The sequence below is a fragment of the Hipposideros armiger genome, unplaced genomic scaffold (genome assembly GCF_001890085.2).
Source record: "Hipposideros armiger isolate ML-2016 unplaced genomic scaffold, ASM189008v1 scaffold_156, whole genome shotgun sequence".
NCBI classification, from domain to species: Eukaryota; Metazoa; Chordata; class Mammalia; order Chiroptera; family Hipposideridae; genus Hipposideros; species Hipposideros armiger.
Genome location: NW_017731506.1, coordinates 1,102,934 through 1,116,350, shown reverse-complemented (window position 1 = coordinate 1,116,350; position 13,417 = coordinate 1,102,934). Strand labels below are relative to the sequence as shown.

General features: G+C 43.6%; 1 protein-coding gene across 5 annotated transcripts in view; it reads left to right on the top strand.

Annotated features, from left to right (window-relative positions):
- SEMA6A (semaphorin 6A) overlaps positions 1-13,179 on the top strand; it is a 127,385-nt gene extending 114,206 nt beyond the window's left edge. For 4 of the 5 annotated variants that reach the window (XM_019651249.1, XM_019651250.1, XM_019651248.1 and 1 more), the window contains one exon: positions 8,936-12,680. In XM_019651249.1, coding sequence (XP_019506794.1) covers positions 8,936-10,131 — 1,196 coding nt within the window. In that variant the 3' untranslated portion in view covers positions 10,132-12,680. Of the gene's footprint in view, positions 1-8,935 lie in introns of all 5 variants that reach the window. The other variant, XM_019651246.1, reaches the window with a different exon arrangement.
- Positions 13,180-13,417: the final 238 nt, after the last annotated feature.

Here is a 13,417-nt window from a genome sequence, read left to right as displayed (position 1 = left end):
GGGTTGTAGGAAAAGTCATGATGCATTTTTGCAACGAAAAACAGAAAAAAATACATCATGACTTTTCCAACAACCCAATAATTCTAGGGATCTGCAAATTCAGTTCAACTCAGCAGATCGGTAAGCACTGAGCTCTGAAGAGTGTGATTGTGCTAGGCAGGTTTATTATAAAGCAGGACCTTAATTTAGGGAATGAAACATGAACTCAGGTCCCTCCTTCAATCCAGAAATATAAAGGGGAAAGACTCTTCCTGAATTTCTTATTCTCTTGTCTGATCGTGCAAAGATAGGGGGAAAGATCTCCTGAACCATTATCAGATGTGCTTGATGGCTGTGCGTTGTCTGAGTGGAGTTGATTTCGAGGTGACAGGAGGTGCAAGCCTTTAAAGGAGTTTGCTCTATTCAGTAGTGAGCTCCCACTGAGATCCTGCTACTCCTGTCCCTGGGACTCAGTCCTGACTGGGCTGACCCAGTCTAGAACACATCTGAGCTCATACCAACCACTCACTACCTGACGGCCCCTGTGACAGAAATGGAGAGCATCGGAAATTTCCCACCATATCCTCATTCTGGGGCAAATAAAGGGACCACAGGCATTTTTTTCCAGCAGCTTTTGGCTCTAGCACATTGGTAGTCATGGCACGGTGTTTTAGGCCTTATGTCAAGCTTTTGTCAGGTTCCAAGGGAAAGTGTTTGTCTTTCTATTCAAATCATAACAATTTTGTATTCTTTGTCAGAATATGGTAACCGCAGTAAGGAAATTGTCATTCATGGGACCCACTAAAGACTCATACTTTGAACACCAAGGAAAACTGCATTTATTTATTTAAAGTCTGGCTGTACACTGCCTCAGTGATGTGTGAGGTTGGCCTTTCAAGTTAACATCTAGATGTGTTTTTTGGAATATTAGTCATGCTGTTTGGGGCAGTGTTTCTCAAGCTTTCGTGAACAGAGGGATCATCTGGAAGCCTTATTAAGACACAAATTTCTGAACTCCAACTCCAGAGGTTCTGATTCAGAAGGTCTGAGTAGGACCCAAGGACTTGTATTTCTAGCAAATTACAGGTGATGCTGACACTGAGTTGCACTGACTTGGACACTTTCCAAGTTGCTATGGATTATTTTATTAAAGGTCACTCCAAGATTTTCTTGTATTTAAATCTTTGTTTTCCACTCTTGGCTAATACAATTGAACCCTACCAAAATGTTGCATTAAAATAGTCTATCTTGTACCCTGTCAAAGGCAGGTAACTTGTCAGAAATTCTAGAAACACTTCCCTCACATTATTAATTGGGCATTAATATGTGTCTTACACAATGCCAAGTGCTTTATATGCATTCATTTACTTAATCTATTTAATCCTTCCAACAACACTCATCTCATAGCCAACACTGCTGGAGCTTAGAGACACTGAGTGATTTGTCCAAGGTCACACAGCTAGTTAGCTGTAAAGCCAAGACTTAAATCCAGGTCTTTATTACCTCAAAATTTATGTTCCTAACCATTAACACCTAGCCTTATCTATAACCCAGACCCCAAGAACTATATTTCTAGCAAGTTTAAGTTGGCACTTTTAGGAGTATTCAAACGGACCTGTTTCCTCATATTTGTTTTATCCTTGCTTTGTGGAGAAAAAAAAAATCAAAGCACTGCAAATAATCCAAAGAATCACCTGAATTTCACAATTTTATAAGGAGATCCACTTCCTCATTTTATAGCTTTGATGCCTCATGAGAGAGCAAAGGAAGAAGATGGGAGCAGGAAGTTGGAAAATAGAAATGCTTTGGTTTCAGAAATTACTTAGATGTTGGGTTTCCAGAGTTATTAGAAAGAAAACCTCAAAAACAAGGAAATTAAGCAGTGTCAATATTGCAAAACTTTGCTCATCTGAAATAATCATTACCTTTTACAAAGACAGTGACAGCTATACCACCACAGACCCACATCCCAGGGCATGGCTTTTAAAAGTTAACATATCATGACTCCCAATCTGGACCTCAGTCCAAGCTCTGGGTGTAGCGCTCCGATCGGCACTGCCAAACCTAAAACAGTGGAGAAGGGCAACAGTGTGAGCCAAGCACTCCTGTTGGCACAGAAGGAGAAATGAAGCTGGTTCTCCTCTAAAAAATAAGAAATTGAATGGATTTCACGCTTCTTCTCCCTTCTCTTCCTGTGATGGCCTCCCAAAAACAACAAAAAGGCATTCTTTTCAAAGCTAATAGAACTGGAAGTGGATCCATCCGCAGTCAACCACACAGGAAGCACTATTTCAATACGTGAGTTTTTAAATGGCTTCTGAACTGACGCTATCAGTCAGCCAGGAGGCTGCCTCTACTTTGGCATGGTCAGCCATTAACTTATACATCTTGTTTCCAGACCCAGCACCTAATCTTCAGCCTCCTGCTGGCATGAGGGGGGGGGGGGATGATTAAAAAGAAAAGGAAAAGGAAAGTCTGAGTTATAAACTCTTAAGCCCATTTCCATGGCTGCTGGCGTTTCAGTTTATTCCTAACCCATCTGGTTCGTATTATGCCGTAAGACAAGAAGAAGGCTGCTTCCTGCCGAGATAACCACAGAGAGCTCCCACTGCACTTTCAGTGTGGTCATCTCCACTAGCTGAGGTGTGGCTTTGAGGCTAAATTGTCTCCAGTTAGGGTTTTTCCCCTATTTATTTTCTTCTCTCCTTAACAGGGATTACAGCGGGCCCTCTGTGGTTAGCGGCCGTGATACTTGGCCCATGATTAGTTCATTCATACTGCCATGCAGGACTGTAAGCCTGGCATTTCTATGCAATAAGATTTTCAAACAAGAAAAATTGGGTTGTTAGATTCCTTTCACCCAAGCTGTTACGAGGACTTCAAGGAAATTGTAGGCTTGTCTTACTGTAAAGCAGAATCGAGAGTCTATTTTTAGGGGATCCTACCCCAGGGCTTTTCTTGGTGTTTTGCCATCTTTCTTAGCTCAGGTCCAACATGAACCCCACTCTGGCTCAGCAGCGGAGGAAATGTCCACCCTGCTTTTTGCCTTTGCATATTTCTCTAAAGGACACAGAGAGGCTCTGTTGTCTTTGTGGTTACCCGGTCTGATTTACACAGATGCCTATTAATCACTGCACTATGGAGACAGACACATCCATCATATCACAGCAGCTCCGAAACAGGCAGTCCAGTGAACGGGTGAGAGGGGAAGGTGCATTTAACCATTTCGAGGTACTGGCTGCCTACCAAGGTAATTGAGGGCAGATGGGGGCTCTTCCTTGATATTTAGCTTAATAAGTGCAATTGATTTTATGGGTTTGTTTGTTTTTTTGGTCTGTTTTGCTTCATTTTTCGATAGGACAGATAATATCTCCCAGCTATTTCTGTACGATGCAATAGATACATATGGTTGAAGACAGTTTTAATTTTAAAAACAGTAATAATAAATTCAAGTAGACTAGCTTTACTTTTAATGCAAAGGTATTGACTCTGAAGCCAACAGTTTTTCAATAATGGACTCAACGTGGAGCAAGTAACCTGAGTCAGCTTTCTTGGGCAAGAAGACCCTTGAAATTGCAAGTAAATTAACCAAGAGCTTTCCTTCCAAAACTGACATGTCTTCTAAATATGTTTTTCCATCATTCAAGGCTTTCACAGCCTGCTTCCAAATGATGTTTAGCTCTCATATTTTTCTTCTGCAAATATTCATTTACTATTTATTTAACAGATATTTACTGAGCACTTTTATTTCTGGGGATTCAGTGGTAAAACTCTCTTCCTAGAACGGCCTAGGCGAGAAAAATAAACATAAAGCAACTATCAGAAGAGTGATGGTTTTAGGAGGGCTCAGGGCACTTGTAGAAGGAAGAGCTAACCAGTCTGAGAGGGCTGGAGAAGACTTCCCCATTTAAGCTGAGGCCTAAAGGAGAGGGTCAGAGGAATAGGTGGAGAGCAGGGATATTCAGGGCAGAGGGAACACCCTGTGTGGAAGCCCAGAGGCAAGTTAGCATGCAGGAGAGTGGCTAGTACCTAGAGTGGAAGAGACGAGAAGGGTCTTAGACCATTCGCCATGAACTGAGGACAGCCTTCACTCTCCTTCCCTCCATGCCTTCCTTGGTTCTTGTTGCTTTCTCCGCTTCAGCTAACATCCTCTGCATCCTTAAGGCTTAGCTCAAATGCCACCTCCTTTGCCCATATTGAAGTAGAATCCCTCTATCTCATGATGCGTCCACACTTTGGATGTAGTCCATGTCTGAGCACCTGGCTCCTTCTCCTGTACTGGATCGCAGGGTTTGTTCCTCCTTCACCTTTGTCTCCCCAGCACCTGACACAGTGCTTTAGTCCATGTCAGTACATGTGTGCTGAAGACAGCCACACAGATGCTTAGAACCGAAACCTTAGTACACGAGGCAAGTGCTAGTAAAGGCACCAAGAGCATCAACCTGAATTAGGAAAGCATCTTTCCTGAGGTACACCATCGCAGAGCCTGGTGCTGAGCTCCCTGTGCAGGCCAGGCAGTTTCAGAGAACCCACAAGCAGGACAACCAGAAACCATGTTTTAAATAAAGAATTTGATGTTTGAAATTTCAAAATGCCATGACGTGGTCATCACAGGAAAAATCAGAACTGTGTTGGGCTTCCTCTTATTTTACAGTTTACAATTGTTCTTATTCTGAATCACATATTGCCGGGCCTGGAGGGCGGGATTCATAATCTTTTCATTGCTTCAGCCTCTAAAGAGCTTCAAACTGCCCGTCTGAGACCTCCCTCCAGTATATGAAAACTCTCACCTCAGAAAAAAAGAAAAAAAAAAACGGGGTCTATTCTTTCTCAGTTCTGCCAATTTAAGGCATGATTTCAGAGAAATCTCTAAGCCATTGTGTGCCTTGCTTCCTGCAATAGGAAGGTTGAAAGAATAAACCATTTAGCACCTCATGACTGGTGAGAAATAGCTGGCGGTTAATGAATCAATGCAAAGGATTTTTCAGAAACTGTTTTCATTACTAATGCCCCATTTTCAACTGGTGAGAGCGGCCCAGAGGTTGGTAGAGGAAGGCATTTCAACACCCTAGGGCAGAGAAGCCAACTGATGGGCCCTTCTACAGTGGAGATACCTGTGGAGGGAGTCTTACCACCCTACAGAGGCCCTCCAACTTCCCCAGGGTTTCCCTGCAGGTTCTGAAGCAGCTCCAGCCCCTTTGTAGAGATGCATTTATTTCAAATTATTCAATTCCCTCTGAGCACTCAGTTGTTACAAATAATCTATTTACCCTCATCGGCTTTTTTAGAATTATCACAGAATGAATTTCTTTTCATTTTTAAAACAGTTTCTCTTATTTTAAACAAATATTGAGCACCTTTATAGATTTCTTTTCTCTAAACGGATGCTAGTGTGATTATACTCTGTGACTGGAGATATAATTTGTTTCTGTGACTTCAGAAGCAAGGTTAGTCACTCCAAAGAAGACCCACCAAGTTTAGAAGTCCATTTAAAAATGTCTCTATGTTGCATTGCAAACCCATTTATTTAACAATCGTTTATTAGGTGATCAACTAAGAGCCCTGGGGATGGTGAAGGTGATAAATAATTATCAAATATGGTCCCTGTCCTCCAAGAGCTGATTGCATGGTCATTACCTCACTAGGGGTCTAACTATAATCACACTATTTTGCTCACCATTTCCCGCTTTTGTTTTACTTAATTCAAAATTCAAGACTTACAGGCAGTCCTGAAACGGGTACGTGTTTTCTGATGTTCCTGCAACATATCCTTTGGCAACGTTTGGACAGCACAAGGTTTGGAGCTGGGAAGAGCAGTTCTGTCCCTCTCCACGGGGAGACCCACAGCAAATGGAATCAAAAGGAGCAGCTGTGACTGTCACGCCCTTCAGCCTTTGGGGAGCTACCCACCCACTTTTGTGGCTTCTTTTGACCTTTAGATTTGTCCAGTAAACTACAGCATCTAAGCTCTTTCGTATTCATTATTTCATTTGATGCTTGTTAACAACCCAATAAGGCATTCAGATTAGGTGTGTTAACCCCACATTACCGATGAAACAACTGAGGCCCAGAAATGTTAAGTCACTCAGCCAGGAGTCACCGGCAGTAAGTGGGAGCAGAGCCTAGGACTCCGCATGTTGGGAGCTCACTAGTATTGTTTGCGCCACTCTGGCCTCTCTGATAAATCTGGTGCGTCCAATCTTTCACAGTGGCCAATGTCCACAGAGATGACTTAATCATTTCCAGGAACGTCCCTTTGCTTTTTTTCCATGATATAAGCAAAAAGCTCTAAGTTTACAAGGCATTTTCCAAAAACAACTTTTAACTTCTTGACTGTGCTTTCAACTTTATCTATGATCTGTTTCTATACTGGACATGTAGTTTCTGGATTTGTACAAGCAGATGAGGGAAGCCACCTGCTTCATGGTAGATATCTCAAAGCTGAAGAGGAAGGAAAGGTTTTAAAGGGCACTATTTACATAAAAAAACGGGGCGGGGGGTGTGCTGTCTGTGACACCATTTTTCTCAAAGGTCAAACCCTGCTTGATTTGTTAAGTGAAAGCCTGAACTCAAATTCCATCCACTAAAGAGTTTTTCCCAGTGCAAGAGCAAGTGGTTTCCATGAATATAAGATAGGCAAGGACCTTCAGACATGAAAGGATGAGAGCTAAAAGTAAAGAAGCAATGGATAAACTTGAAAATGTTGCAGTTTTCCCAGTTAAACAATGAATGAAACAAATGGACTGCTCTAGCCCTATTCTTCCATGTTCCTTTTAAGCTGAGAGGGCAATTTAAACTGTAACATGCCAAAGCCAACTGGAGACAGCTCCCTATTCTAACTGCTCATTTATTGGAAAGACACAGTCTCCATAAATATGGTTGCCTGGGAAAGGGATGCATGAAATAATCATTGCTATGAAAAAATCTACCTAGTACCCCCATCAGTGGTGTCTAGCCCCACTGATATCACCAAATCAGCAAGGGAAATTAAACCTATTTTACTCACAGGTGTACATTTTTGTGCCATTATATGTAGCTGGGTAAAAATGATGGTCAACAGAGCCCCATATACAACCAAAATGGAAAGAAAAGCAGTGCTGTTTTAGCATTACTACGAGGAAATGAAAATGTAAGGAAAAAATTTTCATTAGCACAGTTCCCTGGTGACTAGGTATTAAAACATATTTGAACATAAAGTTACCCCACTGTTTGGGGAGTTCCACAACATAAAAGGTGTGAGTTATAGCTGAATTTCCTACTGGCTTTTTGCTTCTCGTTTTCTACCCCTTGAAAGTTCATGAAGACAAATCTAGAAATATTTGAAAACTGTCACATTTGGAAATTATTTAATGTCTTACCATCTTACATACACTTTCCTTGGGGTGAACTGCCTCCCCTGCCCTTCATTACCAAGGCTATTTGTTTAATCACAGAATCTTTGCTTCACAAGATATTTGCTGCTTCTATTTCCTCCCCACCTGAAGTCACAATCTTTTGTCACAGGACAATCATTTCCACAGTGACAAACTGTGATGTCACAATTGAGGGGAGGAGGGCAGTTTACAAAGGAAAAAAGAGAATGTAATCTTCAAGCTAAGGTTTCTGAGTTTTAAAACTGTCACTGTAGTAATCAAAACATTTTAGCACGAAAACTCCATGATAAAGTTGCATTGCTTCAAGGTCTCAGCTGTGACACACAGAGCATTTCAGCAGAAGTTTAACAGTTGCATGTTGTGGGTTTGGGATTGGGTAGAGATTTTTATTTCATTTCATTCTAATTCTGTGCCACTGATATCTGCCAGGAAAATACATTAAACATTCCAGAAAGAGTTGATTTAGTAGATGAACAATGTATCTCCTGAGACCTGAGAAGGTACATTTTCTGTCTTACTATCAGCTTCCATAATAGGAACAATGTTTACATTTCCTTAGCCCGTGTAGTGCCTCTAATGTATTCATGTTCTTTCACTCTCCAGAGGCAGGAATTGAAGTCTTTGAGATTTTATTTTTTTTAGCTACTGCATCAAGCACTTACGATCTGACAAATGTGATGTGTATTCTCACTTGGTATTAAAAAATAAGCGCTTCAGTGTTTGCATTTGATTAGTCTCTCAGCTTGGTGGCTGATTAAGCAGGAATAGGAACAGCAACTTTCTTTGGCAACACCGCATCTTGGTTAATGTAGTGTAAGATTATTGACAGGTGTAGTCATATAATTTTTATTAAATTGAAGAGATTAGCTCTGCTGAAGAATCTCACTGTGACGGCAAACTCTAGTCGTAATAATGAGACCTGACACTTCTCAAACCCACTTCAGGGCCCCAAATGGTCCTCTTTTCTAAATATTCTTTCAGTATAAGTAAGGGAAGGGCTTCCTTCAAATATTCATCATATTTACCTGAAATTGGGTGTGCGTGGTTTGGTTTGGTTTTTGGAGGGGTGATGCAAAATCAGCATAAGCTTTTCTAATCTGAGCTTTAGCTCTTTTCTTTTAATGACACACAGTCTTTCCTCCAATTGCCCCTGGAAGGCTGAAGTATTATGCAATTTGTTCATTTAACGTGCATAAAATGAACTCCCCTGACTCAAAAGTATCTTGGTTATCCCAATTTTATAAGGTGAAGATTGAAAAAAGATGGCGAGGGAAAGAGAGATAAATTTTGGAAATGCAAAACTGCCATATTCCATGCATGGAGTGAAGCTAAGTAGAAAGAGCAAGTACTTGAAAGGGAGAAGCACTTTTTCAAAACACAAAGAAGGCAACAAAGTCTATTTACATACTTTGGCGGGGAGGGGGGAGGATTAATTAGTTTGGCAAGCTGAGCCTTGATGACAAGTTACGCAGAGGTGCTATTGTCACTTATTACTGTTATTAATTAACAGGGTGAACGCCATACAAAAATAAGCCTCGCGGCGTCCTTTCATTTCTTAACACCATATGCGATGTCTATTGCAGGAGTGATTCGCGAAAGTTACCTCAAAGGCCATGACCAGCTCGTTCCTGTCACCCTCTTGGCCATCGCGGTCATTCTGGCGTTTGTCATGGGGGCCGTCTTCTCCGGCATCATCGTGTATTGCGTCTGCGATCACCGGCGGAAAGACGTGTCCGCGGTGCAGCGCAAGGAGAAGGAGCTCACCCACTCGCGCCGAGGATCCATGAGCAGTGTCACCAAGCTCAGCGGCCTCTTTGGTGACACCCAGTCCAAAGACCCGAAGCCAGAGGCCATCCTCACACCGCTCATGCACAACGGCAAGCTCACCACTCCCAGCAACACAGCCAAGATGCTCATTAAGGCCGACCAGCACCACCTGGACCTGGCGGCCCTGCCCACCCCAGAATCCACGCCAACGCTGCAGCAGAAGCGGAAGCCCAGCCGCGGCAGCCGCGAGTGGGAAAGGAACCAGAACCTCATCAATGCCTGCACAAAGGACATGCCCCCCATGGGCTCCGCTGTGATTCCCACGGACCTGCCCCTCCGGGCCTCCCCCAGCCACATCCCCAGCGTGGTGGTCCTGCCCATCACGCAGCAGGGCTACCAGCATGAGTACGTGGACCAGCCCAAAATGAGCGAGGTGGCCCAGATGGCGCTGGAGGACCAGGCGGCCACCCTGGAGTATAAGACCATCAAGGAACATCTCAGCAAGAGTCCCAACCATGGGGTGAACATGGTGGAGAACCTGGACAGCCTGCCCCCCAAAGTCCCCCAGCGGGAGGCCTCCCTGGGCCCCCCGGGCGCCTCCCTGTCTCAGAGCGGCCTCAGCAAGCGGCTGGAAATGCACCATTCCTCCTCCTACGGCCTTGACTATAAGAGGAGCTACCCCACGAACTCGCTCACGAGAAGCCACCAGGCCACCACCCTCAAAAGAAACAATACTAACTCCTCCAATTCCTCCCACCTCTCCAGAAACCAGAGCTTTGGCCGGGGAGACAACCCGCCTCCCGCCCCGCAGCGGGTGGACTCCATCCAGGTGCACAGCGCCCAGCCGGCGGGCCAGGCCGGAACTGTTTCGAGGCAGCCCAGCCTCAATGCCTACAACTCACTGACCCGGTCGGGGCTGAAGCGCACGCCCTCGCTAAAGCCGGACGTACCCCCCAAACCCACCTTCGCCCCCCTTTCCACATCCATGAAGCCCAATGATGCGTGTACATAATCCCAGGGGGCGGGGTCAGGTGTCGAACCAGCAGGAAAGGCGAGGCGCCCGCTCCGCTCCGCTCCGCGCGGTTCCCAGCCACCTGGGGACCCACCAGACCACGACGGCCACCGCAGAGCTGAGGACGCCGCGTCCTCGCCCGGGACTCGGGGGTCCTCTCGAAAAGTGGGCCACATGGTTTGGTGAAGGTTTGCGACGCGGGACTCACCTCCATTCTCTTCCTTCACTCTTCCCCCCCCCTTCCCCACACCCTGCAACAGGTCGGACTCACAAAAGACTTAAATTATCACAAATATGAGCCAAAAGCACATAGCCACTCACCCCCCCCCACCACAAATGCGCGCATGCGCGCGCGGACGCACACGCGCACACACACACACACACGCGCGTACAGAGGTGAACAGCAACTACAGCTTTTTGTCCATTACTGCACGGGGCTCTGCCAAACCGGGCTAGTGTTCCACCTTGCAAAACACAAATACATTTTTTTTAAATCATGAAAGTTAAAAAGACAAAAAAAATAAAAATAAAGAATCCATTGATAATTCTAACTCAGACTTTAACAATGGCAGAAGTTTACTATGCGCAGATACTGTGAAATGCCCACCAGTGTTACAGCTTTCTGTTATAGCAGATTAATGCCATGTTGGGCAACTATGTCATAGATTTCTGCTCCTCTCTTTTAATGAAATAACGTGACCGTTAACGCAAGTAACTTTATTTATTGTTCACCCTTTTTTTCCTTAAGGAAAGGACTCTTCCACATACTGCCCTATGAACAGCTCTTCAGAAAGCCCCTTGAAGTTAAACTATTTAACGTGAAATCCATTAACTGGAATAATTAAGTTTCTTTATTTTTACAATAAACTCACTGAGTAAATAAGTTGGAGCTGGAATTCTGAGCTTTGTGTTTGGACTGTCTGGTCTCAATCTAAAAAGAAAAAGTTAAGAGGGGAATATTTATTTAAATCTACCAGTTAATTTGCTGGTGAGGTCTCTGTTCCTATAACATGCAAAAAATTAGTTTAGAAGTCCTTCCAGATCCTAACTTGTAAAGCAACCAGGAGAGGAACTTTTAGAATGGCACATCCATGTCCCATTGCTGCCAACATGGCTTTGTCAGTGGTTCCTCCTTTCTGTGAAGACACCAGCTTGTGATACGCCATCTCATTTCACCTTGCATGTGAGACAGCAAACAAAATCCACAAACGGTGTGAACTAATTAATACGCTGGCTGCTATCTTGCATAAATTAATGGTTTGATCACACGGGTTTTTCGTGGGGTTACATCTGTGAATAGCCTATTTTCCACGTGTAAATTTGTGCCTTACACCCTGAGTTGTGTACACTTGTAAACTGTCGTTATGATAAACCTTTTTCCCCTTTTGAGATACAGATATTTATTTAACCCTCCCTCCCCCCACCCTCACTCCAGCCCTCTGGAAAATTAGCATCCAGCAGATGGAAGCAGAATGCAGTGGTGATGCTTATAATCTCGAAGCCTGGGCAAGGTGGGCGCACAACACCCTCCAATTCACACTTTCTTCTAGTTGTGCCAACTCCAACCACCCTTTGGCCATGCTGCCAAGCATGGACCCCAGTGTTGTGGGTGGCAAATCCCCTTCCTTTCTCCCTTCAGAGCTCCCTGTTTCCCTTGGATTCTCAGATCATTTCAACATGGGGATATCTTCATTAACCAATAGAGAAAGGACTAAAAAGTCTCAGTCCTCATTTCTGCCATGTCCACTGGCTGGAGAATACTGTGTGCAGTTGGGCAGGCACCTGGGAGGAGTATCCGAGCAGTGTGCTCAGTGCACAGGAGCAATGCACACAAAGAAATGACATGGAAATAGATGCAGGCAGGCTGGTCCCTGCTGTGATTAATGAGTAACTCTTAAGTACAAGGCCAATCACAATGGATGCTGCAAAAACCTTGACTGGGGCAAAAGATTTTTAATTTTTTTTTTATTTCTTTATCCTTTTGTTGTTATGCTTTGTAGGGGGTTGGGGTGTGTTTTTCCCCTTGGTTTTCATTAGCTCAAGCACAGAGAAGGGACGTTTGTTTACTCTATCACGAACAAAGGAATTGTCAACGTACTGTAAACCGTGAGCATTTCGTTATTGTTTTTAAATGGTTAAACATTTGGTGGTCTCTTTGTCTCTTTATTTCCAGTTTGATCTGGGTTTAGTTTTGTCTTTTAAAATACTTTCAGAAAAACACTTTTGAGTTGGTCGGTGAAAAAGCAGTGCTTCCATCCATAATCAGAGTGAGACTTGGGTGTATAGCAAGGTCGCGTGCACAGTCTTTTGTTCCAAACGTCCCTTGATGTTTTGCTGTTGTTTGGGGTAGGTTTTTGTTTTTTTGTTGTTTTTGTGTTATGGTTTTGTTTGGTTTTGTTAGTGGAATCAACATTTGCATCCTGTGAACCCTACCCTGAAACCATGAAATCTTTCTAGAAATTGAGGTATTGTTTTTTTCCCTTGAACTTTCTTTAAAATGCAGGACTTAAGAAGGTGATGGGTATATATCGCCCTGCTATCTTCTCCCCAAAACCTGAGTCACAAGAGTATTGACAATGCAGCCCCTACTCTCATCCCCATGTGGGCATCATTGCCTCAGCTGTGTTACAGAGACCTGTGTCAAAATTCCATCCCACAGCCCTACATCCCATAACCCATCACTTGTGGTGTTAACCCTAAAATTCCCACATGTGTTGAGCTGGTCTTCTGCATTTAAGTATTTTTTCACCTTTTCTTTATTTCTCCACTGTGTGTGGGGGGAGGGTCCATAAACCTGAGTGTGCCTTTGCTTTCCACCCTTGCTAGACACTGGTAGATGCAACAAACTCAGATTTATATTTGTTGTAAAGTTGTAAAAATATTGTGATGTCACCAATTTTCCTTCCATCTCCACACCCCCTAACATCTGATTCACAACTTAATGTATGTTGTAAAAAAGAAAAGACAAAAGGGAAAAAGACAAAAAAAAAAAAAGCAAGGAAAAGGCTCTTTATTACTTAAAAGTAATAAAACAAGACTGTTCATTATCTTTTGTGTCCTGGATGATTTTATTTATCTCTTAATTTTCCCCTGCTTAACCCTCACCCTTTTGGGGTAGGATTCTATTTACTCTATCTCTATTTGGCTTCCAAAGCACAAATAACAATGAAGTTAGATCTGTTTGTTGGCAATACCCACACCCTGCCCACCCCCCCTCCAAATTATTGATGTGTTTTCTCTGCCTGTACCCAGCCTGGCTGGAGCAGAATTGCACAGAAGCCATCGG